Genomic DNA, 25,582 nt, shown 5'->3' with positions numbered 1-25,582 from the left:
CGCCGGTGGTCACTCACCCGCTCTGATAACCTGGAGGATGAGGAGGGTTCTGTTCGAACGGGGACTTGGAAGGCGCATGACCTGAGAAAAACTTTTGGATGGTCATGTGTCTAACCAGGAAGTTTAGTATGATTAATCGCTCCTAGTAAAACTGGTCTTGCACACTTTTCTCTTCTTTCTTGTCCAGAGATTTTTTCTGGGCTGCCCCCAGCTCCCAGGAATAATCCCAGATTAAGGTAGACACGTGTGTTAAAATTAAGTTAATTACCTGATTTGATTGACGGTATTTGTGAAATTTAGGTAGTAAAATGCTTCGCAATGTTTTAAAGCAATAGTTATTATTCTTCAAATGAGCAGAGTAATTAAACAATATATTAAATATTTGTCTAATAAAATGTTACGATAACATTACAATAATATATTGATAATGGTAACTATGATTTAGTGTTTTTGATACGATGACAATATTAGGAAAAAAAACGTAAAAACTTTACGTAACAGGTTGATTGGTAACAAGTTGATTGGTGTAAGTGTTTTTTGGTATAAGTTACTATAATTTTTTCGAATTAAATTTAATATTTTTTCAAGATTGAAGGGTTATTATTAATACTAAAAACTTATCATCCCCCTTCCTACTCCTCAATTACCCCATCTCGTTTATTTATTATTTTTTATATGAAAACTCCCTATTTTTTTTAACACTTAAACGGTAATTTGCAATAAAAAATGTCAATTTAACAACATAATGGTTGCAACTTTCGCAACATCACACAATCAAGGAAGAGACAGTTCCACTTGATGCAGTTTTTTACCAGCATAGGCTGCAGCATCATTGTACATTGGACATCAACTACAGGAGCATAACCTATAAACAAAATAAAATAAATTGTCAGCATCAATTGAAATATTATTTGATAAAACAAATTAATACTACTTCTTATTCCTTCAAATGGACTTAACCCAATTATTCAATGAAAAATTTCTATTACTTTTTAGGTAGCAAAGTATCCAGCTCAGGCCACGTGATCAGCAATTTATCTTGGATGGTTATTATCCAAGGTTAGACTTAGAATAACTTAAATTCCCAAATAGTTCTGTAAAAAATAGATGTCTTATACATTTAGAAATCTTAACGAACAAAAAAAAAAACAACACACCCGCTGTGATGTTTATGATGGAAAATGCTGATCACCGCAGATTAATCACGAACACCATATCCGAAATTGACTTGAAAACAAATGGTGGAAATTTGCCACGAACACTCTGACGGACGACTAGACCTACTGCAACAAAATAAACAAACAAATGTAATCATTACAATGTTTTCCAGTTAATAAAAACAAGTCAAAACAATTACCTGTTCCATTACTATTATTTAATGGGTCCGAGCCATCGAAAACTACATGGAAAAAAGACGTGTTTAGTTCGCTTTAAAATAAAGATAGATCTCCGGTAAAACCACATGTCCAGAATAGATGTGGAAAGTAGCAATGTCTTACTCTAGATTTAATGAATATTCAAACATTATTCCTTGCCCATTATGCTGTACATAAGGTGATCGGTAGAGCTAGCAGGACATATTTTCGGCAACATGAGAGATGAGACGCAATTTCAAGTCAAGTGCTCTAAGAAACTAATGTTTTTAATTACATGTTTAGGCAAGAACTAATTTAGTAGCATACTGATACCTGTCTGCTGCTGGAAATTGGTTGCATGTTTTTCATTGAGAAGTGAAAAATGCTGTGAACGGAAGAAATAATATATCACTAACACTATCAACAACAAACATTCCTGAACAAATGCTAAGGGGCAAGAATGGAACGCCGTTGTAGCTGAATGTAGCAAATGATAAAATAAAGGACAACCATGCTTTAGTCCCCATAAAATGGTAACCTTTCTTAGGATGCAACAAGGGGATGCTGACTTGAGAGTTGAGTCTGACATGATACCATACCTTATTTAGTGAGTTGGAGGACAGAATGACAGATTTCTTTGGCAGGACATGGTCTTCTATGTCTTCAAAATTGTTGGTTTTCTCTGAATATCAACCAAAAAATACTAATTAATAAAATACACACAAACATTGGGCAGACACAAAGCAAGTGAAACCATGCAAAAATTTCAACACCATAAAAAGCTGAGAACAGCAAGCACATAACATTGCTTTACCAGAGACTGCAACAAACACCAACCAGAGATTCCAACAAACACCAACCACCATTCAAAGCAAAGTGAAATCTAATTTTTTAATGTTATTAGTGTTAAGTGACACAAGCTTAAATGCTTCAAGCTTAAATTGATGAACATATTGTTCCAGTTAAATAAAGATAAAAACAATATCATCTAACTAATGGACTAGATTGAATGTATAACTAGGAAGATTGACTAGAAAACAATTCACTCAATAAACATCAAATAAAACTACGATTTCAATTGAAATGACCTGTTTGCTATAGTCTTCCCTCACAGGTAATAAGTAGATAAGGTTTACTTCAATTACCATCAACCCTGTACTTAGGTAAGACATTAATAGGAACCACTGTAATTAAGTCACAATAGATACACATTTTCAACAGGACAATAATTGACAGCTAAAATTCCAGTTACCTTATTGTAATCCACAGAGATCAGGCGAACCGTCGACCAGCATCGATCACGTGCTGGCCTGCTGGGGATGGAATGTCCTTCGCGGTTGCCACTGTAATACAGCCACAAGTTTTTAAATAAACATCTTCCATTTGATATATACTTATTTTACAAATAAGACTGTTACCTTATTAGTTTCATGAATAAACTCAACAATTTCAATACATTTTCTTCCAAAGTTTGACGTCACGAACAGCAAATTTGCATTCAACCGTTCGACGTCCTGGAAGTAAATGATCACCAGCAGACGTTCTTTTTCTTTGAATAATCTGTAATCACTACCCCCTATCGGCGAGGACTGAAATATGTGACACCACGCCCTCCACATCCCCCCGAACTCTCGAATTACCACTAGAGCTCAATAACTCAATCCCTAAACACAATCAGTCAATCATATTAAAATTGTGTTACTTGGTTCATTGGTTGGTAAATTTTTTAATAAGATTAAGCTTTTTTACTTGGATGGGCATGAGGCTAAGACTGCTATCTTGAATCCTACTTTAGTTAGGTTTATCTTCCGATGAACAACAGACTGCCAGGTATTTTGAATGTTGCAAAATTGTTGCAAAACTAACGTCCCGGCCTACACTGTCCGAGAAATTTTATTCCTTTTTTAAAAATAATGACTGGTCTGTTGTTTCCCTAAAATGCTATTGTTTATTCACGACTTACATCCAATCATTTTTCTCTTCTGGTAAATCTTTTTCAATGGATACACTTAAAAGACAACAAAACATGAAAGAAATTGATCAAAGAGTTCGACAGTTTGCTCAAGATATATGGCCGTGCGATAACGAGACAATTCAGCCTTGGTAAACATTGCCGTAAGACTTTTGCTGATGGCTACCGTAATTGGATTCCATTTTGGGATAAGACGGCTTGGCATTGTATTGTTTCTTGTTGTAATAAGTTCCCATCTCGCTTTGGTATCCAGCCATATCGTAAGTTGGGTTGTTGTAAGCTTTCTTCTGGGGAACGTAAGACGGCACTTTCGCTTTCATGTAAGGTGCGGGCTTGTGATAAGAAGCGGTCTTATGATAAGGTTGGGCCTTGTATCCACCAGAGTGATATCCATCACCAGCCATGGCGAGGGCCACAAACGAGACGAGAACGAGAGCAGTCTTTAAAAAAGAACATTACAATCCATTACTTCATTTTAATTTCAATTGGACTAAGTCAAATAAAGTGAACTTACAGCGAATTTGGCCATAGTTGGTTATTGCTTGAAGTTGCTGGGAAGAGAGACTGATGGAAATGAAATCGAAACCCGACGGTATTTATAGGAAGTATACGAATAAATTGATTTGACAGAATAATAAGTAACTGGTGGGAAAATAAGCATTGGTGTCGTCCTTGCGGGTGTGTTGAAATCCAATCAACCTTGGCTATCTGGTACAAAGAACCACCTCGGTGTTACGCAATGCCTGTAGTTTATTTTCAACTATGTAGAAAAATTGCAGAATACTCTTTACGTTTGTCAATGGAAACCATTTGTACACATCAATGTCATATATGTTCTAATCTGTCCTTTTCTCCCGCTCGTGTAAGTTTTTCTATAAATATGTCTGAATAAAGTCCTTTCTCAGCAGTCAACTGTTCAACATGGCCAAGTTCGCTGTAAGTTAATCATCAGATATTTTATTCTACATTCGATCTTGGTTACGTGTTACCTAATTTTTTTGTTTTAACTGCAGACCGCAATTGTTCTCGTCTCTCTCATTGCCATAGCCTTGGCCACTGCATATCCTCCTCGCAGAAACAAAAATAATGGTGCTGTCTACCAGCCCGCATCCTACAATGTCCCTAAGAAAGGATACGAGCCATCTTATGTTCAGGAGAAGAAATATTACAGCCCTCCCTCGCCGTACGATATGATGGGATACGCCAGCGAGTCTGTACCTTACTACCAGAAGAAAGGATACAAAGCTCAGCCTTCTTACGTTATGAAAGGATCAAACTACGGCAGCGCTTACAACACTCCTTATCAGAAACCTAAAGCATATGGTGGCTACACATCCTACTGAATTGTCTTGAATTATAATCCACGCCCGCCCACGCCATCAAAACCTATGTTAAACGTCTGCCCAGTAGCTTTTATGTTTTAAAATTATATTTTTAGATATCTATAAGGACGAATACATTATAGGAAAAAAAAACTATAATAATTTCAATCATTATTACCCACTCATACTTGAATTGATGTACATACAATAGCGCAAGTGATTACCCAGGAACCGAAACAAATTCGTCCTGATTTTCCCCTGGTCCCAAGAGCCCCCTAACTAATCGCATTTTACTTGTTGCACATAAGAAATTAAATCCCAACTTTTTTCGAGATTTGGGCTAGTAACGTTTCAAGTTGTAAAGTTACTGAAATCTCCTATTGGTATTTCCTTATGACAAAAAGCTTTTGAAGCAAGAGCTAGTAAGATTACGCCATAAGAGGATATCGGATGACCATAATAGCCTTTCAATCTAACCTTTTATGAAAAAGCTATTAGACCAGACGAGAACATTTGGGGGTGACGAATTTACGCTTACGAAAGCAAAGTATTTCAGAAATAACCGACAGGTACCTAAAAAAGAGAGCACAAAAATAATAATGAAATTGGGGGAGAATGCGGGAGAATGTACGGAGAAACGAACGAACGGGGTTTAATTAAACCGGGGAGAGAAGCACATTTGGTCGCCACCCTTTTGCTAAAAATTAACACAAAACCTTGAAGTGCCCTACTTTAAATTAAGTTTTATTTATAAATATACCAAGAGAAAATGGAACAAGGGAATTTAATCCTGATTTTCGGAAGCTAACGGATAAAATCTTAATACCAAGAGCAAAACTTCTAAAATTATTGAAAAGTAATGGGCCTACTTTTACAAACTCTGTAATTTTTGTGTTGCTGTAAATGTACGTTTAGAACGACGATGATTTCTCAAAGTCGTGAACATTTGTAAACGCTATTATGCTGTAATCGAAGGATTCTCTCGACACTTTTTCAATATTTCAAAATAGTCTGTACCTGTATTGAAAGTGGTCCTTTCTTGATTTCATATTCACCTCGCGGGAGGCCAAGATTTGCATGAATTAAACATCAGCAGCAATTGATTGACATCAATGCCATCCAGGGGTTGGTTCAACTACCTATAAATACAGACTGTAGTCCAGTCCATTTTCATCAGTTGCTCCAACAACAGTAATCCAATAACAACATGGCCAAGTTCGCTGTAAGTTCAATTTCGTTTTTGAATAATAAACTTTTCAAATATTTTAAAAAATTGTGTTTCTTACTTTAATTATGTCATAGACCGCGTTGGTTCTTTTCTCTCTCGCTGCCGTTGCTCTGGCCAATGGTTACAACAAGCCAAAAAGCTACGAGCACAAACCATACGTTCCAGCACCTTCTTACCTTCCCGAGAGGAAACATTACGATACTCCATCGTATGACGTGAAACATAAAGAGTACCACGTCCCAGCTTACAATGTGAAGGCATACACACCACCTCAACCATCGTACCACATGAAAGCCAAGGCATACAACCCTCAACCATCTTACGTTCAGAAAGATTACAACCCTCAGCCTTCTTACGGAGTGCCCAGCTACAACAAACCTCAGCAGCCTTCTTATGGAGTCCCCAGCTACAGTGCACCTAAATCTTCTTATGGAGGTTCCAGCTACGACAAACCTAAAATGCACTACCCAACCTACTGATTCGTTCGACTACGATACGATTCGTTAGACTACCCTCACGACGACGTTTAACAATTCAGATGCTTTGTGTTATCATTTAAGTATATCTATTGAAAATTGCCTATTAACAAAAAAAAATTATTTTAGATGTTTTAACAGATTAATAAAATTTAGCATTACTTACAAACAAAACTCGTCTCTTTTTTAAGGGCTTTATTATGAAATAAAGACCTGTAATTCACTTTAAAGTTATCGATGTGGAAAACGAAAAATTGAGAGTTGACGGTATTGATTGACGAACATGTGAAGATCAACCGATGAGCTCAGCTGAGTGTCTTCGTGACAATGACGAATGTTCATTGCCAACTCTCGGCCTCGTCGAGATGGATTGCTTTAAAGGCTAAACCGGTAAACCCACACTCACAACCCCAACCTTAGCTCCGCCTACTTTTTTGCATTTCCTTAGTTTTCGGGCAAGTCGGTCGTGTCTTCCTTTTTCCTCGTTTGACGATAAAAATGAATTTATATTAGACATTGCCTCATTTAATGCGAAGTCTAATCATTAAAATGAATAGAAAAACAAACAAAAAATGAAATGAAAACTTTATTTTTTGGATCTAAGGATTTCTTTCTAATCGTCATCTTTTTTCGGCTTTTTAACAGGAGGTTGCGTCTGAAAATCAAAAAAATCGAAAAAACAACGAATGGAAGTTCATTTAATCAGGTGTGTTAATAAAAAATAATTTTAGCTGACCTCTCCAGCATCATCTTCGATGGTCCGCGTGCAGATGGACAATTTCTGGACAACATCAGGGAGTTTCGACCGCAGCCCTGTATCGTTCTCTATCATCCCGTTAATGATGTAAAACGCAAAATTTATCCTCGGTAAACCTAAAATTATTTCAGATTTAATTTTTAGATTAAAACAACTCACTTAATTGAATAAAATGCATGAATTATATAACGGTTACACTTACGGTTCAAATTTAGTGGATTTTTAGCCTTAATATTGGTATGAGTATAAAATACATCACCCTCTCCAAACGGATGAACTCCGGGAACTAAGAAAAAGAAAAAGACGCACCCAAGGGCGAATATGTCGCATTTTTGACTCCCTTTAATTTTATTTTCTTGAGAAGCTGTGATTAATTCGGGAGCGAGCCAACGATCAGTTCCTTGCAGTTTGCTCCAGGAGAATGTTTTGCTTCCGGTCACCACGGCTCTGGACAGTCCAAAATCGGCCCATTTGATGACAGCCGGATTGTCGTAAGAAATCAGAATGTTTGCAGGTTTGACATCGCGATGGATCAGACCTTGCGAATGGATGTATTGAAGACCTTGTGCCATTTGAAGGAGAACTTCTTGGTCGGATGGCATAGGAATTATCCGACAGACGTTTAGTTTCCGGCAGTAGTTATCCAAAGAGGTAAGGCATTTCTCAACCGCTAATACCCTAAAATTATAATTTTCAAGTTGATTCGTTATTTTCGAGCAATGAAATCTAAAAATCAAAACATTCGAAAAAGTAAGCCAAGTGCGGACTTACATGAAAGTACTGTTTTCACCGCAATCGATAAATTTTACGATATTGCGATGTTTGAGCTTTTGAAACGAATCTCGTTCTCTATAAACAATCGATTTTTTATCCTGTTCGACCGCATCAATGATTATTCTTTTAACAGCCACTGCGGAACCTTTTGAAAAACCAAGAAAAACCGACGCTTGGCCACCTTCCCCTATCTTGTGAGATCTGGAAAAATGAATTTGGCCGATTTTTTTCAGTTTATCCACAAAAGATATTGCTGGTGGTGGCTGCAATAGTTTCATTTGCTCATTAACTTCTGACAAAGTTGATCGTCGCTCGGGTTCTACTGTTGTCATCCAACGGATTATGGAGAAATAGTCAATTTGTGTCTGCGTTTCTATTTAATGAAAATAGAACATTGTAAGTCAATTTCACAGCTGTGCTGATGTATATATTGAGATCCGAACATGTAAGTGATTTAAATCGATAACTTACCAAAATCATTTTTTGGAATTCCTTTTAAAGTATTGAGGATAATTTCGTTGGTATCCCCAAATAAATGGCAGCCTCTGCTCAGGAAATAGAAGAAAACACTTCCAGCGGAGAAGATGTCACTTTCTTTTGTAAATGGTCTGTCACCAGATTCACTTTCCAGCAATTCAGGGGCTAACCAATACCGTGAACTAAGGAATCCACTAATCACACGTTTCGTTGTGTGACCGTCGTCCAGACATGACGAGGTCAATCCAAAATCTGACAACTTGATTTGCGGATCTTCACTTGACGAAATCAAAATGTTGGTGGGCTTGATTGACCCGTGAACGAGATTTTTCCCATGGATGTACTCCAATGCGCTGATGAGCTGGAAACCAAATTGCTCGTCAGAAGGAATCGGTCCATTATATTTCTTTGGATTGTCTTCTGGAAGGAAAAGTTGGTCCAGAGATGCCACGCACAATTCCATCCCAAAATATCTGAAAGAAACATGGCCAATAAGTCAATAACGGCTTAATGAGGCAATTGCAAACACTCTTATACCTGTGATCGTTATCTTCATCAAAATAAAGGAAACGAATAATATTCGAATGATTCAATTGTTTCAGTTCCTCTAAGGATTTTGTGGTGCAGTCACGTAATGGAACTCGTTTGACGGCCAGTGACGATCCTCCAAACGTTCCAACGTGATAAACAAGGGAAAGGGTTCCTGTACTGCACAACAGATTTTTGCTGTCGTATTGCAGCAATGACAGTCGGATTACTGGTTGAAGGGGTGTCAAGTGATCAATGACCTCCTGTAGAGAAATTCTCTTCTCAGGATTGTATTCAATCATTTGAAGGAGAAAAGGATGGGCGAAATGTTCCTCTGGAATTTCTGTATTTGGATAGGAAACGATGTAGAAAGTAAAAAAACGATTTTTCAACTTTTTCTATGTCCATTTTTGCTTTAGGTTATAAATTGTTGTGTAAAAAAATTAACGAACCATATATGGGACGGTCTTCCAAAATGTTAATAGATATTTCTAACGATTCCCCAAACGGATGCAATCCACGTAACAGAAAGTACATGAAAACGCAGCCAGCCGAAAATATATCACTTTTTACAGATCCACGCCATGGTCGCGTATGGTCGGCATTCTCCTCTGACTGAAGCATTCTCATCTCTTCCGGGGACATCCAACTTTGGTTTCCTCTAAATCCACTAATTGGAAACGTTCTCTTTTCATTTAGTGATTTGCTTAACCCGAAATCTGACCATTTCATTTCAACTGGTTTCGTTAAAGAAATCAGAATAATTTCAGGTTTGATATTTCGGTGTAATATTTTCCTGGAATGGATGTGCTCAAGTCCATTAGCCAACTGGAAAAGAACTTGCTCATCCGTTGGCATCGGTCCTTCGTATTTTCCCTTAATGAAATCCTCAAGTGTAGCAGCACACAACTCCAAAACAATGTACCTGGATCACAGAAAAAAGGAGATCACAGTCTGCAAATTCTAGAGATGACAATAAAATGACCTTATATAATTTCCTCGATATACTCAGTAATAAAAGAAATACATTTTCAATTATTTATATGTTATTAATCATTTACCTGAAATCCCGGTCTTCTTCACAGTGTTTGAACTGTACAATGTTCGGATGATTGAGAAGTTGATGAAACTTTATGGATCTTTCTAAATCATTTTCTCTGAGCTGAGAGCCCATTGGATCTACTCGCTTAACTGCCACTTTTTCGCCTTTGAAGGTTCCAACGAAGACCGTTCCAAAACCTCCCTCACCGATTTTATTCCTCCGATCAAATTGCACGTCACCAATATTCCTCGTTCCAGTTTTGTCGTAATTTTCGTTTTGTTCAACAATAATAACAGGTGAAAGTGATTCTTCTCCTGTATAATAATCCACAGAATGAAAAGCAATCTATCAGTATAGCAATGCTACGTATTCTATTTAGAGAAGAAGAAAAATGAGTATGAAAATTTATTTCCTATTATTAAATATTAACTACGTGCTTTATTTAGCGTTATAAGAAAATTTATTTTTAATCTTTCTATTCACTGCGTAGTAAACTATATAATTTAAAAACGCTTTACCCGACACCGATGAAAAATGAGACCAACTTCTTAAAGTAGTATTAACATGTTTCGCAAATCCTTCAACAATTTTTGAGAAAGATGGTCGCTCTTTAGGGTTTAATTTCACCATTTCTGCAATGAGATCAGTTTTCCACGGCTCCCCGCCATATTCTGTAAATATTATGTATGTACAATGAATCAATAAGCATCCAGAATGTCGAAATTGCCGCATGTATCGACCCTAATAAAAATCGTATAACGCGTATTGTTTTTCTTACTTGTTGCATTGACTGGATTCCCATCCATAATGTTAACTTCAATGTTGAAGCCTTTACCGAAAGGATGCAGACCTCCGTTGAGGTATCGAAAGAAAGTGCATCCAGCGGCGAAAACATCAGTCGCAATTGTACACTCCTTATCTAGAACACGCCCTGTCAAGTTCCTGAGAGCCAGTAACTCTGGGGCCATGTAATATTCGGTCCCTTTTAGTCCACTCGCCAAATCGTAATGAATCCCGTCTTCGTTAAGCGGTTTGGTAAATCCCAAATCGGAAATTTTTAACATAGCCCTTTGTCCTACATTTTTGGGTAAATATACAAGAACATTTTCGGGCTTGATGTCTCGATGGATCATCTTTTTCTCATGAATGAACTTCAAACCACACGCCATCTGATAAAGCCCTTTTATTTCATCAGGCATAAGTCCGTCATATTTTGTCGTGATGAAATCTTCAAGGGTCGCTTGACACATTTCAAAGACGAAGTTTCTATTCGCAAGGAAACATAATTTAAATAAACCAAATATTTTGATGAAAATATATGAGTAAGTACCTGAAATTGTCATCGTCTTCAACAGCGAACAAACGCACGATGCAAGGATGTCGTAACTCTTTCAGCGCAACAACTTCCCGGTCATTTTTAATATCCCTGCATTCCTCTTTAAAATTGATTTCTACTCGTTTGATAGCCGCCTGTTTTACCTCACCAGAGCCTTTTCCCCATGATGTATCCAAATTCGGTTTAAAACGTCCAGCAAAAACCCTTCCGTATGCGCCACGCCCCACTAAATTATCAGCTATTGACTGGTAGTGAAAAGTTTTACCAGACTTGACATACACTTGATCTGCCATGACTGAATGAAACTCAAAGAGTATACTTAACTTTTAATAGCGAAAAGTCAGAAGAAATATTAGTTTAATAGCTGGAGTCTGTGAGGCTAACTGAACACTTGAACAGTACCGCAGACGAATTTTTCTTTTGTAGCCTTAAATTTCAAAGCCAAGCGCTATCACTTATTGTTCCATCACCTTTTGATAACGGACGTTAACTAGTGCCTGTAATATGTTATCTAACGATAGCTGCATTTTGACTTTTCTGTTTTATAGATAAGGTGTAATCGCCCATGAAAGCGCATTACCACGCAGGGCATCATGTTTTCAAACAAGTCAAATAAATTAAATAGTTAAATAAACTTTCGTTTTTCGTCGGAGGGACGTCATTGTCAGTGGAATGATGAAATGCAGCATTTTAACAGATATAAAATAAATAAAATAACCTAAAATAAACAGGTTGAAATTGAAGGATTACATGAACGCAAGTAAAGAACAATTATACTAAATTAATAAACAACACAAAAGAAAAATGGGAAGATATCACCTGGGAATCGGCCCTTTATGAAATTACACAACCTGTAAATTTTATCGCATACATATACCGTAGGTATACTCGACGAGTCGAAATTTGAATATGCAAGTTGTACAACTGTCATGCAGAGCACGAGATAAATCGAAACTTCCGGTCCTTTCGGTTAAAAAACTGACAATAACAGAATTTCTTGCCACTTTTCAAAACACTCCTTTCCTTATTAATTTTGCTTGTATAAGATTAAGTTTGAATTGCGGACCTCTAGCGAACAACGCAGAGTGCGATCAACCAAGGCTGATTGCTGTTCGTGCAAAACTAGGTGCACTATTAACAAACGGTCCACAAGTGATAAATAAATACACCGGAAGAGTAGACTAATCAGAAGTAAACAACAGTAGCTACTAGCTTTAAATACTTGTGGTGGTCACTCATCTAGAACTAAAACACACTCACGAATATCCGCAAAACTTCTTAACCCGAAAGAGAAAGAGCCCGAGAAAGAGTTCCATTTCGTCTGTTGTTGATTGCACAGCAATACTCAAAATATTCGTAACCTTCGATTTTAAGGTGGGCGTTTTTCAGGCCCATCCTTAGTTTACACGGGACCTTTTTGCTTTACCTATTGAAGCAAATTAGGGGTGGTGGAAGTGGGTGGGGGAAGCAAGTGCCAAGTGGTAAGGAGGGGAAGTGTAAGTGGCTTGTCAAATTGGATAAGAAAGGCACAAAAACGCCAATTTTAATGATCAAGATCTAGAAGAAATTAAACATGATGTTAATTTCCATAACTACTTTAGTCTGTCGATAATTACTCCTCACAAATTTTATCGTAATAGAAGGTAGTAGTATCTCTGCGGGATCGATCAAGATCAAATGCCAATTCGAATAATTTGTCCAGCTGATTCAAGGCTCGATTAATATTAAAGCTCGAAGAATTTTGAAATATTTGCGCAATAGTTATTCGGAGTTGTTATCTAATTTCAAAAATTTTGACACATGTGTTTTGTTGTTTCTTGTGCGATTTATTGGTCAAACGGGTTTCAGAATATCATGTCCAATCACTCTTTCCTCAATTTAGATAATCTTAACACTATTATGAAGGACAATCCTTTCGGTTACAATGAATTCTGATGCGTTATTATTACGGCCGTGTTTGCGTGACGATGATGCTTAATAGGACGATTGGTGGTGGCCGTAAGATTTAGGTTGTTCGTACCCATGGGATCCCTTATTATGCTCGTAAGAAGAAGGCTGATGATGATAACCATGTCCCTTATTATCGTAAGCAGCCGGCTGGTAAGGTTGGTGGTTGTATTCTTTCTTCTCGTGGCTGTAAGGCTTAGCTTGGTACTCACCATAGCCTTTATGCTCGTAAGAAGTGGATGGCTGGTAACTGTGTCCGCCCATATTGTAACCATAAGACGGTTGGGGGTTGTATTCCATCTTCTGATGAGCATCCGGCTGGTAGCCATGGCCCTTGTATTCACCACCATGCTGATATTGAGAGTTGGCCAGGGTAACAGCCAGGACAGAAACGAGAACCAAAGCAACCTGAATCAAATAACAAAAATATTTAAAAACATGGAGTTATATAAGATGTAATGAAATTCAAACTTACAGCAAACTTGGCCATGTTGTTGATGTAGTTGTGGATGTTTTTCCAAAAGGAGTTGTTCGTATTTGCTGGAAGGAGCAACTGATGACAATTGACTCGAAGATGGCCAGTATTTATACCCCGAAAATGAAAGGCTAGAAATGAAGTTTGGCATTGATGACGCCCCGTCTAAAAAGATTCCCGAAATCCTTGGGGTAAAAACCGGTAAAAACCATAATAGAAAGGGAGGGTGCTATTTAGAAAACAATTTGCTATTTTCAACTTCCATTTCCTTGCAATTCGCACTTGTTCCAATAGAATAAAAGACTCGGTCGCATTATAAATAGAACCGCCACGGTGATTTCACGCGTGAGCACTTTTCTTTCATTCCTGTCACCTTGTCCTGTTTTTTTACCAAATATAAGCATTGAGCAATGAGACCATCAGGACACAAAAGCCCAGCCCATGAACCCCCTTTGTTATCGGTCGATTGATTTCCTGTACCCCATTTTTCTGGCTGTTACTAGTTGACATTCTCCAACCGACGTCTCCCAGAATTGGGCAAACTTTCAATCTCTGGTCGTCCTATAAATTTATTATGCAAGTTGGGTAATCTGGTGTATAGTCCTTTCAATAGAAATAAGGTAAGAGAATTAGTTTTTTTTTTCAATTTTATTATTAATCTGTTTGAAACCCGACAAACGACAATCAAAGAAAATAAAACGATAAAATGTTGGACGAATCGTCATATAGTTGAAAATTGCTCTTGATTGCTCATCAACAGGCATTCAGACAAACCACACGTCTAAAATGAAAAAAAGACCATAGTCGATCGTGTAAAGAACACTTTTACACACAGCACACACACACACAGATGCACGTTTACAACAAAGAAAATTGAAACACGCCGAATCGAAATTTAATAAAAAAAGGAATTTCCTTCTCCATCAAATGAGAGAACAATTATTTTTCTTTTTCTGAAAATGAATTTCCGAAATAAAAATGAATCCCCCCATAGAACAATTTACCATCAATTAATCAATTAATAAAATGTTCTCTTTTTTTCAAAAATTTTTTGGGATGTATATGTATACAAATATGTCTATAAGCACTGGGTTCGCGGTTTTTCAATTCAAAAATTTCTTGTTTTTTTTTCCTGTACATAAAAAAAATTATAATTTTTCTTTTTTTTTCTTTGCCAAAATAAATCGATTAGAGTGAATTTTGTGTGTTTTTTTAAGGGGGGTCGAAACGGCGTACAAAAATCATTGGGTTATAAGAGCTTAGGTTTAGGTTGCTGTTTTAGACACACTCGTCCATTCGGAGAAACACACACGTCCAAACATACACACACAATCAATGAAAGTTGATTGTGAGAAGTAGAAAAAGAAAAAAAAGAGGGTTGATTGCGCTAGACATGAAAACGTGTGTAAGAGAAGACATATTTCTTTTAGCGGGTTCCTCTTTTTAGAGGCCACCACATTATGCAAAAATTAAGAAAAACACGTTGAAAAACTGGCCAGCCAAATCGCATAAACACGCACACACGAAAAATAGATTTTTCTTTGAAATAATAAAAAAATCGAAATAAAGTAGACGAAAGTGGGGCTATTTGGTGCACATAACTGGGATAATGTTGTTTTTTTTTGCCGAAATCTAAAAATTTACGTATGAAGACGAAACTTTTTCTTTTTTTTTCATATCTAAAAAACGAAGAAACAATTAATTTTTCCATTAAACAATTTTCCAATTTTTTGGGATGGGGTGAAAAAAGCAAAAAAACAAAAATTAAAAAAACAAATTGCAGGCATCGAAGTTTAAAGCTATTCGATTGTGTGATTGGAGGGTCCCGGGTCCGAAAATGTTTTTTAAAATTTTGGTCGTGAGTTTACACAAAATGAATTCAAAAAAAGAGATCTTCTGAACGCAACGGCGTTTTAGCGCCAAAAAATATCTAAACAATAATCTAAACAAATTAAGGGGGAGGGTGACGGGAAATCAATTGGATGACACGAATATAGTAACACACGAAAAAATGCAAAAATTAGAATTGTCACGGGGTCGTTAACAGGCTTCTACAGCGTCTGTGTCGATTAGAATTTTCTTGAACAAAACACACAAAAAGAAAAAATAGATTTCTTTAAGATCTAATCAAAAGTTAAATCGAATATTAAAAAAAAAAGAATCTGTGTTAAAAAATTTGGAGACGAAAAAAAAAATTTTAAAAATAGAATTTTTAGGATTTTTGTTTTAGGAAAGGAATAACCTGAATGGCATCATTGCACACTTGATTCTTTTTTTTTAGGATTGAAAAGATTTTTGCCGAAATTTAAGGAGAGGTTTTGTTTTCACAACGAGACGAGCCTTTGGTAGAAAGTGTGAACATGACCGAGGATCTTTAGCACGCAAAAAGTGAATTTCAAATGAATTTTTGTCGAAAAATTGAACACAATAAAGCCATTTTGCTTGTTTTTTTAGTAAAAAGGGATAAAGGCGGAAACAAAGAATTTTTTAAAAATGGATCCTCCGACACAACGTCTTTTGTAGCGAGTGATGGGGCGCAGGAAACCCGCACACCATTTAAAAGGGGGAGAAAAATAATGAAATCAAAATGATCCAACGATCAAACTTTTTAACGGACCCAAATAGAAATTTTTATAAATTTTTTTAAGAATTGGTCATCTTGCACACGATATTGCACGCGTCCACGCCCGTCAATCGACGATGTAACGAAAAGCTACGATTCAAAGCAGGATTTCCCCAGGTAAATGCTGAAACATTTCAGGGTCTGTCGAAAGAAAAACTATTAAAAGAAAAATTACATCTAAATTTTTTTGCAAATTAGCACACGATGATGATACTCATTTGGCGACGCTTTGAGACATAAAAACAAAAGCTAGACGATGAAGAAGTTGAAAGTGTGTTGAGTGAAGATGGTGGTCGATAATAAATCCGCTGATGTCGGAGGCACTAACTTTTTTCTTGTTGGGAGGATTTGGTCCAAGTTAATTTTTACACAATCAACAACAATTCGGTCGGTCAAGATGATTGTGCCGTCGATGAAACAACTTCGCCCACTTGCTGGGCGAAATTCAGGAGCGTCTCCGAGGCGGATTCAACGCTACTGCGGCTGCTGGAACGATTAGATGTTACGGTGGCAGAAGCTGTACTGCGGGTCGATCGCTGTTGACGGCCGCGAGTCGAATTCGAATTGCCTTGCCGGAAGAGCGACAATTCCTGCAACGCCTGCGGAGTGAGCAAATTGGGGACAGTGGGCGAGGGCAAATCAGACTGTTGTTGTGGCGTCTGTTGTTGAGAAGTGGCCGAAGAAATGGTCAATCCGCGCTGGGAGAGTGACAGGAGTGAAAAGTAGTTCATGTCGCTGTAGGGTAATCCGGGCGAAGGTGTCGTGGTCCGGTTGGAACCGTTAGGCGACTGAGGTGGTCCTGAACGAGCCGGCGCTCCTGGGAAAGCAAACTGACCCATTCCAGTCAACTCCACTGATGTCGGTGTCGGAGTTGAACTGGATGCGGATGAAGTGCTCGGATTGATGTTGAGCGGATCGTCATTCTTCTTGGCTGCGATCTTTTTAGGCCGACCGACAATCATTTTACCGCCTGTATCCCTCAGGCGATGTCGATCCATATGAAGTTTCAATTTATCCTGGCGGGAGAAAGTCTTTTGGCATCTGTGGCACTCGAACGGCCGTTCGCCCGTGTGGACACGGCGATGTCGTTTGAGATGGGCCGAGCGGGCGAATGGGGCCGAGCAAATGTCGCAGCGAAAAGGTTTTTCGCCAGTGTGGGCACGAATGTGGGCTCGCAACTCTGCAGTCCGTTTGCAATCCTTGAAACAGAACGGACAAACGGCCTGGACTACGACACCGGCGCCACCACCTCCACTCTGGTCGGAATCGGCCAGCATGGAAAATGGATACTGATCGGGATGAACAGTTTCATCCTCTTCATCATCATCTTCTTCGTCAACTCCTTGCTGTGATTGGTTGAGTTCTGAAGCTTCGCATTTGACCAGCACTGGGACTGGAGATGCCGCAATCTTCTTGTCAGATTGTTGGCCACTGGGAACTTCATTTTCTTCGTCACTGGCGCCAATCTCGCCGTTACTCAGATCCAGAGGTGTCGGTGGTGTCAATCTTTGGTCCATACATTCGTTTTTCTGATTGTTAAAAATAAATGATTGATGATTGGAACATAGAATTTAATGATTATTTTAATTACCGAATGGTGATTATTGTGTCCGTTGTTCATTGGGCCGTGATCAGTTTCATCAAAATCAGAATCCATTTCTTCGTTTTCTAGATCTTCATCTTTGGTCATCTGTTAGAATTTAAGAAACATTATGTATGATAGTTATAATAATAATTGGAAAACTTTAATTTACGGATTGAGTGGATTTCTTGGCTTTGCCGTTGACTTGTGGTGAGTGTGGAGGACTGTGAAACCCATTGATGGCTTCATCACTATTCCTTCTCTTTCGTTTCTCTGTCTCACTGGGTTTGGTTTCGTCAAATGGCTGGTCTAATTTGTCTGACAGTCCCCTGATTTCCAACAGCCTGGCTGTTTTCAGCAGAGAGGGAAGCCTGGCCTCTGGCACGTGAATCTCCCCACGATAGATGAATTGCAGAATAAAGTCCATTTCCGTGTAAGAGACATCTCTCATGATGATGACTGGGTTCTTGGAACCAGCCTCGTGGAGGACACGTCTGAAGTAAGTGGAGCAAGCAGAGAGCATGACCCTGTGGGCCTTGAGTGAGCCACCTTCGCAGGCTAGGGTCACGTCGACAAAGAGCTGCTGCTCAAGAAGGTTTTCGAAGAGCTGCTGCAAACTCTCCACATGGCTGTTCCATCGAAGGCGAAGGACGCTTTCCTCTTCAGTCGATCCTCCCCCTTCATCCCGGTTGTTACTTGCGGCCTGATGGGCCATGGCGGTTGCCTGATCCTTGTAGCTGGTCCAATGAAGCTGGCCAAGGATCCGGGCTGCATGTGGCGTGAGGGGAATGAACCTCTCTTGTTCCTTTATCTTCTTTCTCTTCTAGTAAGAGACGACAGGAGCACCGAGAAAAGTATATTCCACAGTTCAAAAAATGGAATTAAATCCTCGAATTGAATGATTTCAATGGAAAACGTCGTTTCTATTTTTCAAATGCGTGTCTTTTCGTATTGTTGACGTTGATGGCTACTCCATCTGTGAGAATAAACTGCAACTGCACAATCGAAAAAAGAACGAAATCAATATAAAATAATTCGACACACACACTCGTTCCAACCAAACAAAAAACACACTGTCACACTAAAATAATAAAAACGTGGTAATAACACAACTCATCAGCACTCAAATAAAAAGTTAAGTGCTTCTTAAATTGTAGCGTGAGACGGGAAGTTGACGGCATGGCGTCTTGACCGAAAGTGACCTAGTGGGATCACCGACATGGAAGTTTTAACTCTTTTCCCTCTTTTTAGTATCTACGTAATATTCTTTTTTTGAAAACCACCCCCTTCTCTCTCTCTCTCTCCAACCGACATGACTTTCCAGTTTTCACGTTTCTCCCCTCCCCCTTTCACGACCAACCCCCCCTAGCTTTTTTCTACCACCCACCCACCCCCTTTTTTTCAAAAATCCCCCCCAACGTCTGGCTCCTCCCACTCGGGAGAAAAGAAGGAAGCTCAAATCCCCCCTTCGGGGTAACACACACACAACCAAAAAGGTTTTATGACGAAGGTGGGGGGGGGGGGGGGAAAGAGCCCCACACATTTTAACGACATTTTCTATACAACCTGAACGAGTTCTTTTTTTCCCCATGTGTTTGCATGCGGTAATCTTCTGCAAAGATTTTTTCGGTCATAAAAACACCCTTTTCTGTCTACCTGTTGCTTTCCTGTCATCGTTTGCAGAAAAAATGGCAATTCAGACGAATTTTTAGCCGCCGCTAGATGGCAGCACTTGGTCGAAAAAAACTACCTGCTGCTGGTCAACGACTATGGCAACAACGCTTCCCCCCCCACCAAACGAAATAGATCAAGATAAAACTGGCTTTGAAAAATATAACGACTCGAAAATCAATTAGTTAAAACCGGAATCGACTTACGTTTCAACGTGTAGTAGAAAATATATAATCCCAGAGATAGACAAAAACGCCAACACACACACACACACTCTAGCGGCGTTAAACTCAGAATGGAGGGGTGGATGAAAAATATTTTTTCGAAAAAATGTTGTTGTTTCACGCCGGTAACAAATCCACACGCTTACACACACTAGACACTAGACAAATAGAATTCGCCAACTAACTGAAAAATCAATTTTCAAGTTAACATTTGTGTAAAAGATTGAAAATGTTTTCGAATATAGATGGGGGTGTGTGTGTAGAAGGGGGTTGCAGACAACCGAGGGATGTCCCTGCTGCCCACAGACTGTGAGAGACTCAACGAACGTTCAAACCCGCATCCACACACACACACACACACACGGTTAGGGGTCGCTGCACCCTTCGCCGCCTTGGCAACTCCCCTTCTCTCCCCTACTATACGTAATTTAAACCCCCCCTCGCCCAGCCAGCACACACACACACTCCCCCATCTTTTTTTCTCCCCCCCCCCCTCTCCCTGGAGGGGGAGGAGCTCCCCCTACTTCATATGTGCATTGGTTGATCGAGTACACACACACACGCGTTCCCTAAAAACTTCTTTTCTCTTCTCCCGACCGACCGACGTTTTTTAGAAGAAGTAAAAAAATATTTCATAAAAATAAAAATAAAAGATGGAGGATAGAAGAGGAACCGACCAGGGGGACGACCCCCCTCGAATATGTTGCTCATGTGTGTGTGTGTGTGTATAAAGGGAGGGAGCTGGTGGGGGGTGTGGGAGAGGAGAAAGAAGCTTTTATATATCACATGGTCGTCATGACGACACCCCTCCTCCTCCTCTACAAGAGATAAGGACCGAACGAAGGGCAGCCAACACACACACACTGGGGTAGAGAAACTTTTTAAAAAATAAAAAAATCGTGACTAGTTAAAAAATAAACGAAATATTTTATTTTTGAAAATGAAATTTTTAAAATTTTATTATTTTATTCAGGTGAATTTATTTTAAAAAAATAGATTTTATTTCATATTTTTTTTTTCGGGATGTTTCACGCACGGAGAGAATAGATTTTTGTGATCGGGAGTTACACACACACCAAAAAAAAGGGGGAATGGTATGGAAAGAGAAAGAAAGAAAGAAACGTGAAGCCGAAAAACTCGAAGGGGGGTAAAAAGAAAAAGAAGAAGAAGAGGCGAATAGACGAACAAAGAGGAAAAAGCTGATAAAAACTCTCGGGAGGAAGGAAAGAGATGGGGGGGGGGGGAATAACAAGGGGGAGAGAACGAAAGAAAAAAAAAGGGGGAGTGTGTATGTTATAAATGAACGCGGGACTAAATGGGCGGCAACGGCGGGAGTCCATACTAAAAAAGAACCTTTCACGCTGAATTTGGTTAAGACTTAAAGTTGATGGTCGTAGAATCAACCAACGAGGGGGTCACACGGCGCGCTCCGTGGGTTCCCTTTTGGTATCACGTGACACTCGTACGTCCAGAAGGAGGGAGGGGGGGGGGAGTACGTCGGGGGGTCCCTCCCCATATATAGAAAAACAACATGGCGGATGATGACGGAGGATATGGAAAAAATTCCATTGAATAACAGGTGAATAACTCGTCTCCCCCCCCCAGCAGTCTAATCCCTTTTGTATGTGTGCCCTGTATAGACTTGTGATGTACAGGTGTACCCCACCCTTATGTATAGGGGGGAAATGTACCTATAGGATAATCCCATCATTTCCTCAAAAGAAATAGACCGGCCTGTTGCACTCAAGTTTTATTTGTTTTTTAATTCCATATTTTTTAAAATGTTTAATTTTCTTTTCTTTTTCAAACCCCCTGAAGCGATACAGTGTTGCCGAGCGTGAATTTCGATTCAATTGATTCTCTTGTGTTTGGATTAGATAAGAACTGGGATAATATACTAATCCGGGATTAGTCGGCCTATAAGTTACTCATATTTCTTTAATTTGATAAAAATGGCTGTACATTGAATAGGGTGATGCGAAGGAAGTGGAACAATATGGCGGATATAGCGCAGGTGGGGGAGAACAGGTTATTATGCAAGTATTATACCAACGTCTTCTTCTTCTTATTCCATTTCCTTGGTCGACATCACGAAATAAAAAAAAATTTCTTTCAGAGTGAGAGGAGGGGGTGTGTGCATTAACGCCGCCTGCCATCTCTCCCCCCACATAACTTCCCCCCCTCGAGCAGCTGGTTCAATAATCACTCTCTTCCCCCCCACCACCACCACCACTACACACACACACCACCCCCCGACCGGTCGTTAAAAATTTTTTCTTTTTTCTTCCGTGAAAAGAGGGGTGGATCAAGAGATGGGGTGGGGCCAGACAGACATTATCCTTCTATATGTGAGAGTGGGGTGGGATTGTACTACATGGAGCTAGAGTCTTTCTTATATAATTTTTAAAGTGCCTTATGATTTTGAAACGAAAGATATTTTCCCGCGCTCTATCGCACCGTCTGGTGGCGGTCACTTGAACGATCGTTTCTCCTTTTTTTTCTCCCGACGAACGACCTTGTTCCACTTTTCGGTTGTTTCTCCTTCTTCCCTTTCTCCTCAAAATGAAAGGGGGAGAGAGAGAAAATGAATTTGTGTGAGACAACAAAATGTGTCAAGAAAATAAAAAAAATCACGTTAGGTTTTTCTCGACAGGTTGTTTTTTGGATTTAGCGCGCGCTAAAATTGCCCGCGGCTGCACATGCGCGAAAATGCGCACGGCGCCAGCGCGGGTTTTTTTGAAATTTTCAAAACGAATGAAAGAAAAAATCAAATTGACTTATAGAATTGTGTGTGTGTGAGTCACAGTTGTGTGTGTGTGAATGGGCGGTAACCAAAAACGAGTTTTTTTCTATAGGGGGGCTATTTTGTGTGTGCTCAGAAAAGACGTTTTAGTTCTTTTAAGAAAAAGAAAAATCAAGAGGGGTCACACACACACACACGAAGATTCTCCCCTACGACCCCAAACGTAAAAACGGGTCCAATGTATTTTTTTTTTCCTAATATGTTAAAATTTATTTTTATTTATTTTATTTTTAGAGGGGAAGAAGAAGAACACCAGAGAGAAAAAAGATGGCGGGGCTCAGAAGAAGAAGAAGTTAACAGTGGTGTTAGTTGGTGATGGGGGGAGTCAAATTTTTATTCCCCCCCTCCTTATTTTTCTATGAAGGGGCGACGGGGGGGGGGGGGGATTGACTTTTTGCGCCCTCCGGACAGACATTAGTAAATAAATAGGAGCATTATTATTGTTATATATGACGAATTAAAGCGTGATTAGGCTTTTTTATTCATCATTTTATTTTATTTTTAAATTTAAGCATTTCAAATTTTTTTTTAAAATTAATTCCGAGAAATATTAAATTCTATTTGAATTTAATATATTTAAATCTGAGAATAAAAAAAACGTACCCTCCTCTTTCTTCTCCTCCCTGGATTTTTTTCTTTTTTACATTCCGTAAATAAAAAGAGTCCATCGATCAAACCGTTTTCTTGGTTGTTGTCGTTGTTGTTGTTGAAATTGTTGTTTCCTTTTTTCATTGCGTTTTGATTCACTCTTTAAAGACTCTTATATCTTGGCTATTTCAATTCTAAATCTAAAATATTTAAATTCAAATTTTTGATCAACAAATCTCAAATGTACAAATTCCATCATTTCTAGAGTGTTTACGCTTCTTTTCCTTTGAAAGCGTAACACAATTAAAAGAAAAAAAGGTGATTCCGGAATTTTCATTTAATAAAAATAAAACACGGAATTCTGTGTGTCGGTGCTGTTTACATCATTCAAAACACCGTGAAACTGACTCGAATCATTTCACATTTTCCGAGAGAAAATGAACTTTTTTTCTTCCATCTCGTGTGTGTGTGTGTGTGCGGTCGATATTGTGTATTATGTGGATACATCCTTAACTTTTTGACCGACAAAGGAACTCGGCCGCGTCCCGAAAATTGTTGTTCACTTTATAATAATATTTTTTCCCCTGTGTGTGTTGTTTTCCAAAGTTTTTAAAAATATGTGTGTAGTACGTGTTTGTGTCTGGGGTTCTCTATGTGAGAACCGTGAAGACATAAATTTCATATCCCGACCCCCCTCTCTCACAAACAGAAAAGAACGAACGGAACACATAATGGGGAGCTGGATATAAGTGTGTGGGGGGGGGGGGGAAGGGGGTGAATATAAGGGGGAACATTTTGTTGAGTTCGTTCACCCCTTTTTCTTAAAAAACTTATTTCCATCAAAAAATAGATGTAGTATATATACTTTTTTGAATAATAATATAACAACCCCAAGTCAACGAACCCCTCTTATCCCGTTATACAACATCCCCCCCTTTTTTTATACATTTTTATCGTAATACCCCTCTAGGCCTATTGTCTAATCTATGAAAAACGGCGCATGTGCGACGCCCGCAATCAAAATGGGGAAATATATGGCGGATATCCTCCCGTTTTTCAAACCCAAAACAAGGGGAAAATAATAAATTTTTTCACCAAATTTTGTTAAGGCCTATTATCGATCGCCTGGAACAACCCCTATTGTCATTTCGTTCGAGTTTTTAAAAGTTTCATTAATTTAAAATACAATTAACTTGAATTCGATTAAATATAAAAGGGGTGGATTTCTCTTTTTTATAAATAAATAGGTAAAGGATGGTATAGAATTTGGAATTGGGTCAGTTGGTTACATGAATATCAAATGGAATTTCTTATATGTGGGATATCTCAGACTCTCTCGGGGGGTGGGAGAGAAATCAGAAATAAATAAATAAGAAACGATGAGAGCAAAGAAGGGGTAGTAGTAGAAGATGGTCGAATGTGATAGAGCGTTTTCTTCTTTCAGTTCCATACCCCCGCCAGCAGACAACAACAACAACCAAAAGGGTTAGATAGGGAAATTTCCCATCCTTCTTCTTCTTCTTCTCCCACCACATATGGTCAAAAAAGAAAAAAAAAACGAACGAACGAGAATGATAGTCATGCCGTTCCCCCCTCCTCCCCTCATCTCTCAACTCGTTTCTTCAACTCCATCAACAGTTTCCATCTTATCATTTCAAAATGATTTTTCTTTCTTCTCTTTTCTCCCGTGTGTTCCCAATATTTCCATTCACCTTGAAACAAGAATTTCGGGAGAAAAATAAAATAATCACGCCCGCCAAATTCGAAAACCATTGCGTGCATTTGTCTAAATCACGTTGAGAAATAATGGTTTGGAGTGAACGACAAAATGGAATGAAACCTGTTGTTGGGGAAGGGGGAGAGAAAAAGAAAAAAAGGAAAAGAAACATTTTTCGCTACTATCTACAGGTGTGCATCTAAGCTGTCTACGTCGGTATATACTTGTGAATGTTTTATATACCTGTCCCGAAACAATAAGCCATCTAGCGGCGGTCGTTGCTTTATTTTAAAAGGAAAATACTTTTCTATTTTTTAATGTTTCTTTTTAAAAACTTCTTTCTTTCTTTCTCTTTCAGAACTGAAAATGTCGGCGACAATGTCCGTAAGGGAGAAATTCACGCCCACAAAATGTTGTCCTTCTTCTTCCTCCCCTGAAGCTCTTAGCTCACTCAGCCGGACAGAGAGCTGTGCTTTTTGTGTGAAGAAGAAGAAGAATATAAAGAAAGATACAATGTCTTTCAAAAATTATTTCTTTTTTTTTTAAGTAATAAAAAACCCACCGCGTGTGTATGTACAATAACCAACACGAATATTTTTCAATAAATACACGCAGAAATAAACAAACTTCAAAGAGGCGGGAAATTCAAAAAAAAAATTCTGAAAAATTAAAAATGAAATAGGAA

At 38.6% G+C, this 25,582-nt stretch overlaps 6 protein-coding genes and 1 long non-coding RNA gene across 7 annotated transcripts; 2 read left to right on the top strand and 5 right to left on the bottom strand.

Moving 5' to 3' along the window:
* Positions 1 to 699: 699 nt before the first annotated feature.
* On the bottom strand, positions 700 to 5,854 carry LOC124313584. The gene is made up of 11 exons (XR_006910824.1): positions 5,667 to 5,854; positions 2,774 to 3,019; positions 2,608 to 2,698; positions 2,444 to 2,539; positions 1,950 to 2,037; positions 1,689 to 1,740; positions 1,500 to 1,633; positions 1,358 to 1,399; positions 1,158 to 1,283; positions 990 to 1,094; positions 700 to 865 (listed from the first exon to the last, which is right to left on the bottom strand). It is a non-coding gene; the product is annotated as an uncharacterized LOC124313584 (long non-coding RNA).
* Positions 3,284 to 3,932, bottom strand: LOC124313502. Its single transcript, XM_046778461.1, has 2 exons — positions 3,842 to 3,932; positions 3,284 to 3,767 (listed from the first exon to the last, which is right to left on the bottom strand). The coding sequence occupies exons 1-2, from the start codon at positions 3,854 to 3,856 to the stop codon at positions 3,450 to 3,452; spliced, it is 333 nt and encodes a 110-aa protein (XP_046634417.1). The 5' UTR covers positions 3,857 to 3,932; the 3' UTR covers positions 3,284 to 3,449.
* LOC124313500 lies at positions 4,173 to 4,805 on the top strand. Its single transcript, XM_046778459.1, has 2 exons — positions 4,173 to 4,263; positions 4,341 to 4,805. Exons 1-2 carry the CDS (start codon positions 4,249 to 4,251, stop codon positions 4,668 to 4,670), a joined length of 345 nt encoding a protein of 114 aa, XP_046634415.1. The 5' UTR covers positions 4,173 to 4,248; the 3' UTR covers positions 4,671 to 4,805.
* Positions 5,774 to 6,527, top strand: LOC124313466 (DNA translocase FtsK-like). Its single transcript, XM_046778409.1, has 2 exons — positions 5,774 to 5,871; positions 5,952 to 6,527. Exons 1-2 carry the CDS (start codon positions 5,857 to 5,859, stop codon positions 6,354 to 6,356), a joined length of 420 nt encoding a protein of 139 aa, XP_046634365.1. The 5' UTR covers positions 5,774 to 5,856; the 3' UTR covers positions 6,357 to 6,527.
* A 519-nt stretch (positions 6,528 to 7,046) lies between these two features.
* LOC124312818 lies at positions 7,047 to 11,752 on the bottom strand. The gene is made up of 10 exons (XM_046777295.1): positions 11,262 to 11,752; positions 10,710 to 11,197; positions 10,450 to 10,602; positions 9,951 to 10,245; positions 9,342 to 9,814; positions 8,899 to 9,232; positions 8,356 to 8,834; positions 7,882 to 8,257; positions 7,313 to 7,788; positions 7,047 to 7,226 (listed from the first exon to the last, which is right to left on the bottom strand). Exons 1-10 carry the CDS (start codon positions 11,558 to 11,560, stop codon positions 7,081 to 7,083), a joined length of 3,519 nt encoding a protein of 1,172 aa, XP_046633251.1. The 5' UTR covers positions 11,561 to 11,752; the 3' UTR covers positions 7,047 to 7,080.
* A 1,320-nt stretch (positions 11,753 to 13,072) lies between these two features.
* LOC124313478 lies at positions 13,073 to 13,802 on the bottom strand. Its single transcript, XM_046778426.1, has 2 exons — positions 13,690 to 13,802; positions 13,073 to 13,622 (listed from the first exon to the last, which is right to left on the bottom strand). Exons 1-2 carry the CDS (start codon positions 13,702 to 13,704, stop codon positions 13,242 to 13,244), a joined length of 396 nt encoding a protein of 131 aa, XP_046634382.1. The 5' UTR covers positions 13,705 to 13,802; the 3' UTR covers positions 13,073 to 13,241.
* A 1,611-nt stretch (positions 13,803 to 15,413) lies between these two features.
* LOC124312973 (zinc finger and BTB domain-containing protein 14-like) lies at positions 15,414 to 20,112 on the bottom strand. Its single transcript, XM_046777594.1, has 4 exons — positions 19,772 to 20,112; positions 18,067 to 18,889; positions 17,904 to 18,002; positions 15,414 to 17,841 (listed from the first exon to the last, which is right to left on the bottom strand). Exons 2-4 carry the CDS (start codon positions 18,607 to 18,609, stop codon positions 16,705 to 16,707), a joined length of 1,779 nt encoding a protein of 592 aa, XP_046633550.1. The 5' UTR covers positions 18,610 to 18,889; positions 19,772 to 20,112; the 3' UTR covers positions 15,414 to 16,704.
* Positions 20,113 to 25,582: the final 5,470 nt, after the last annotated feature.

Source organism: Daphnia pulicaria, chromosome 9 (genome assembly GCF_021234035.1).
Source record: "Daphnia pulicaria isolate SC F1-1A chromosome 9, SC_F0-13Bv2, whole genome shotgun sequence".
NCBI classification, from domain to species: domain Eukaryota; kingdom Metazoa; phylum Arthropoda; class Branchiopoda; order Diplostraca; family Daphniidae; genus Daphnia; species Daphnia pulicaria.
This window is presented reverse-complemented; position numbering and strand designations above follow the sequence as displayed.

What these genes read in the sequence shown, in the direction of transcription:
- LOC124312818 (XM_046777295.1), bottom strand. Translation starts at nt 11,560, where the DNA reads ATGGCAGATCAAGTGTATGTCAAGTCTGGTAAAACTTTTCACTACCAG. An exon ending in TCATTTTTCATCGGTGTCGG is followed by an intron (nt 10,246 to 10,449) that starts GTAAAGCGTTTT and finishes ATTATTATACAG; the next exon opens with GAGAAGAATCACTTTCACCT. An exon ending in AATTCCAAAAAATGATTTTG is followed by an intron (nt 8,258 to 8,355) that starts GTAAGTTATCGA and finishes TTCATTAAATAG; the next exon opens with AAACGCAGACACAAATTGAC.
- LOC124312973 (XM_046777594.1), bottom strand. Translation starts at nt 18,609, where the DNA reads ATGGCCCATCAGGCCGCAAGTAACAACCGGGATGAAGGGGGAGGATCG. An exon ending in CCAAGAAATCCACTCAATCC is followed by an intron (nt 18,003 to 18,066) that starts GTAAATTAAAGT and finishes AAATTCTAACAG; the next exon opens with ATGACCAAAGATGAAGATCT. An exon ending in GACACAATAATCACCATTCG is followed by an intron (nt 17,842 to 17,903) that starts GTAATTAAAATA and finishes TTTAACAATCAG; the next exon opens with AAAAACGAATGTATGGACCA.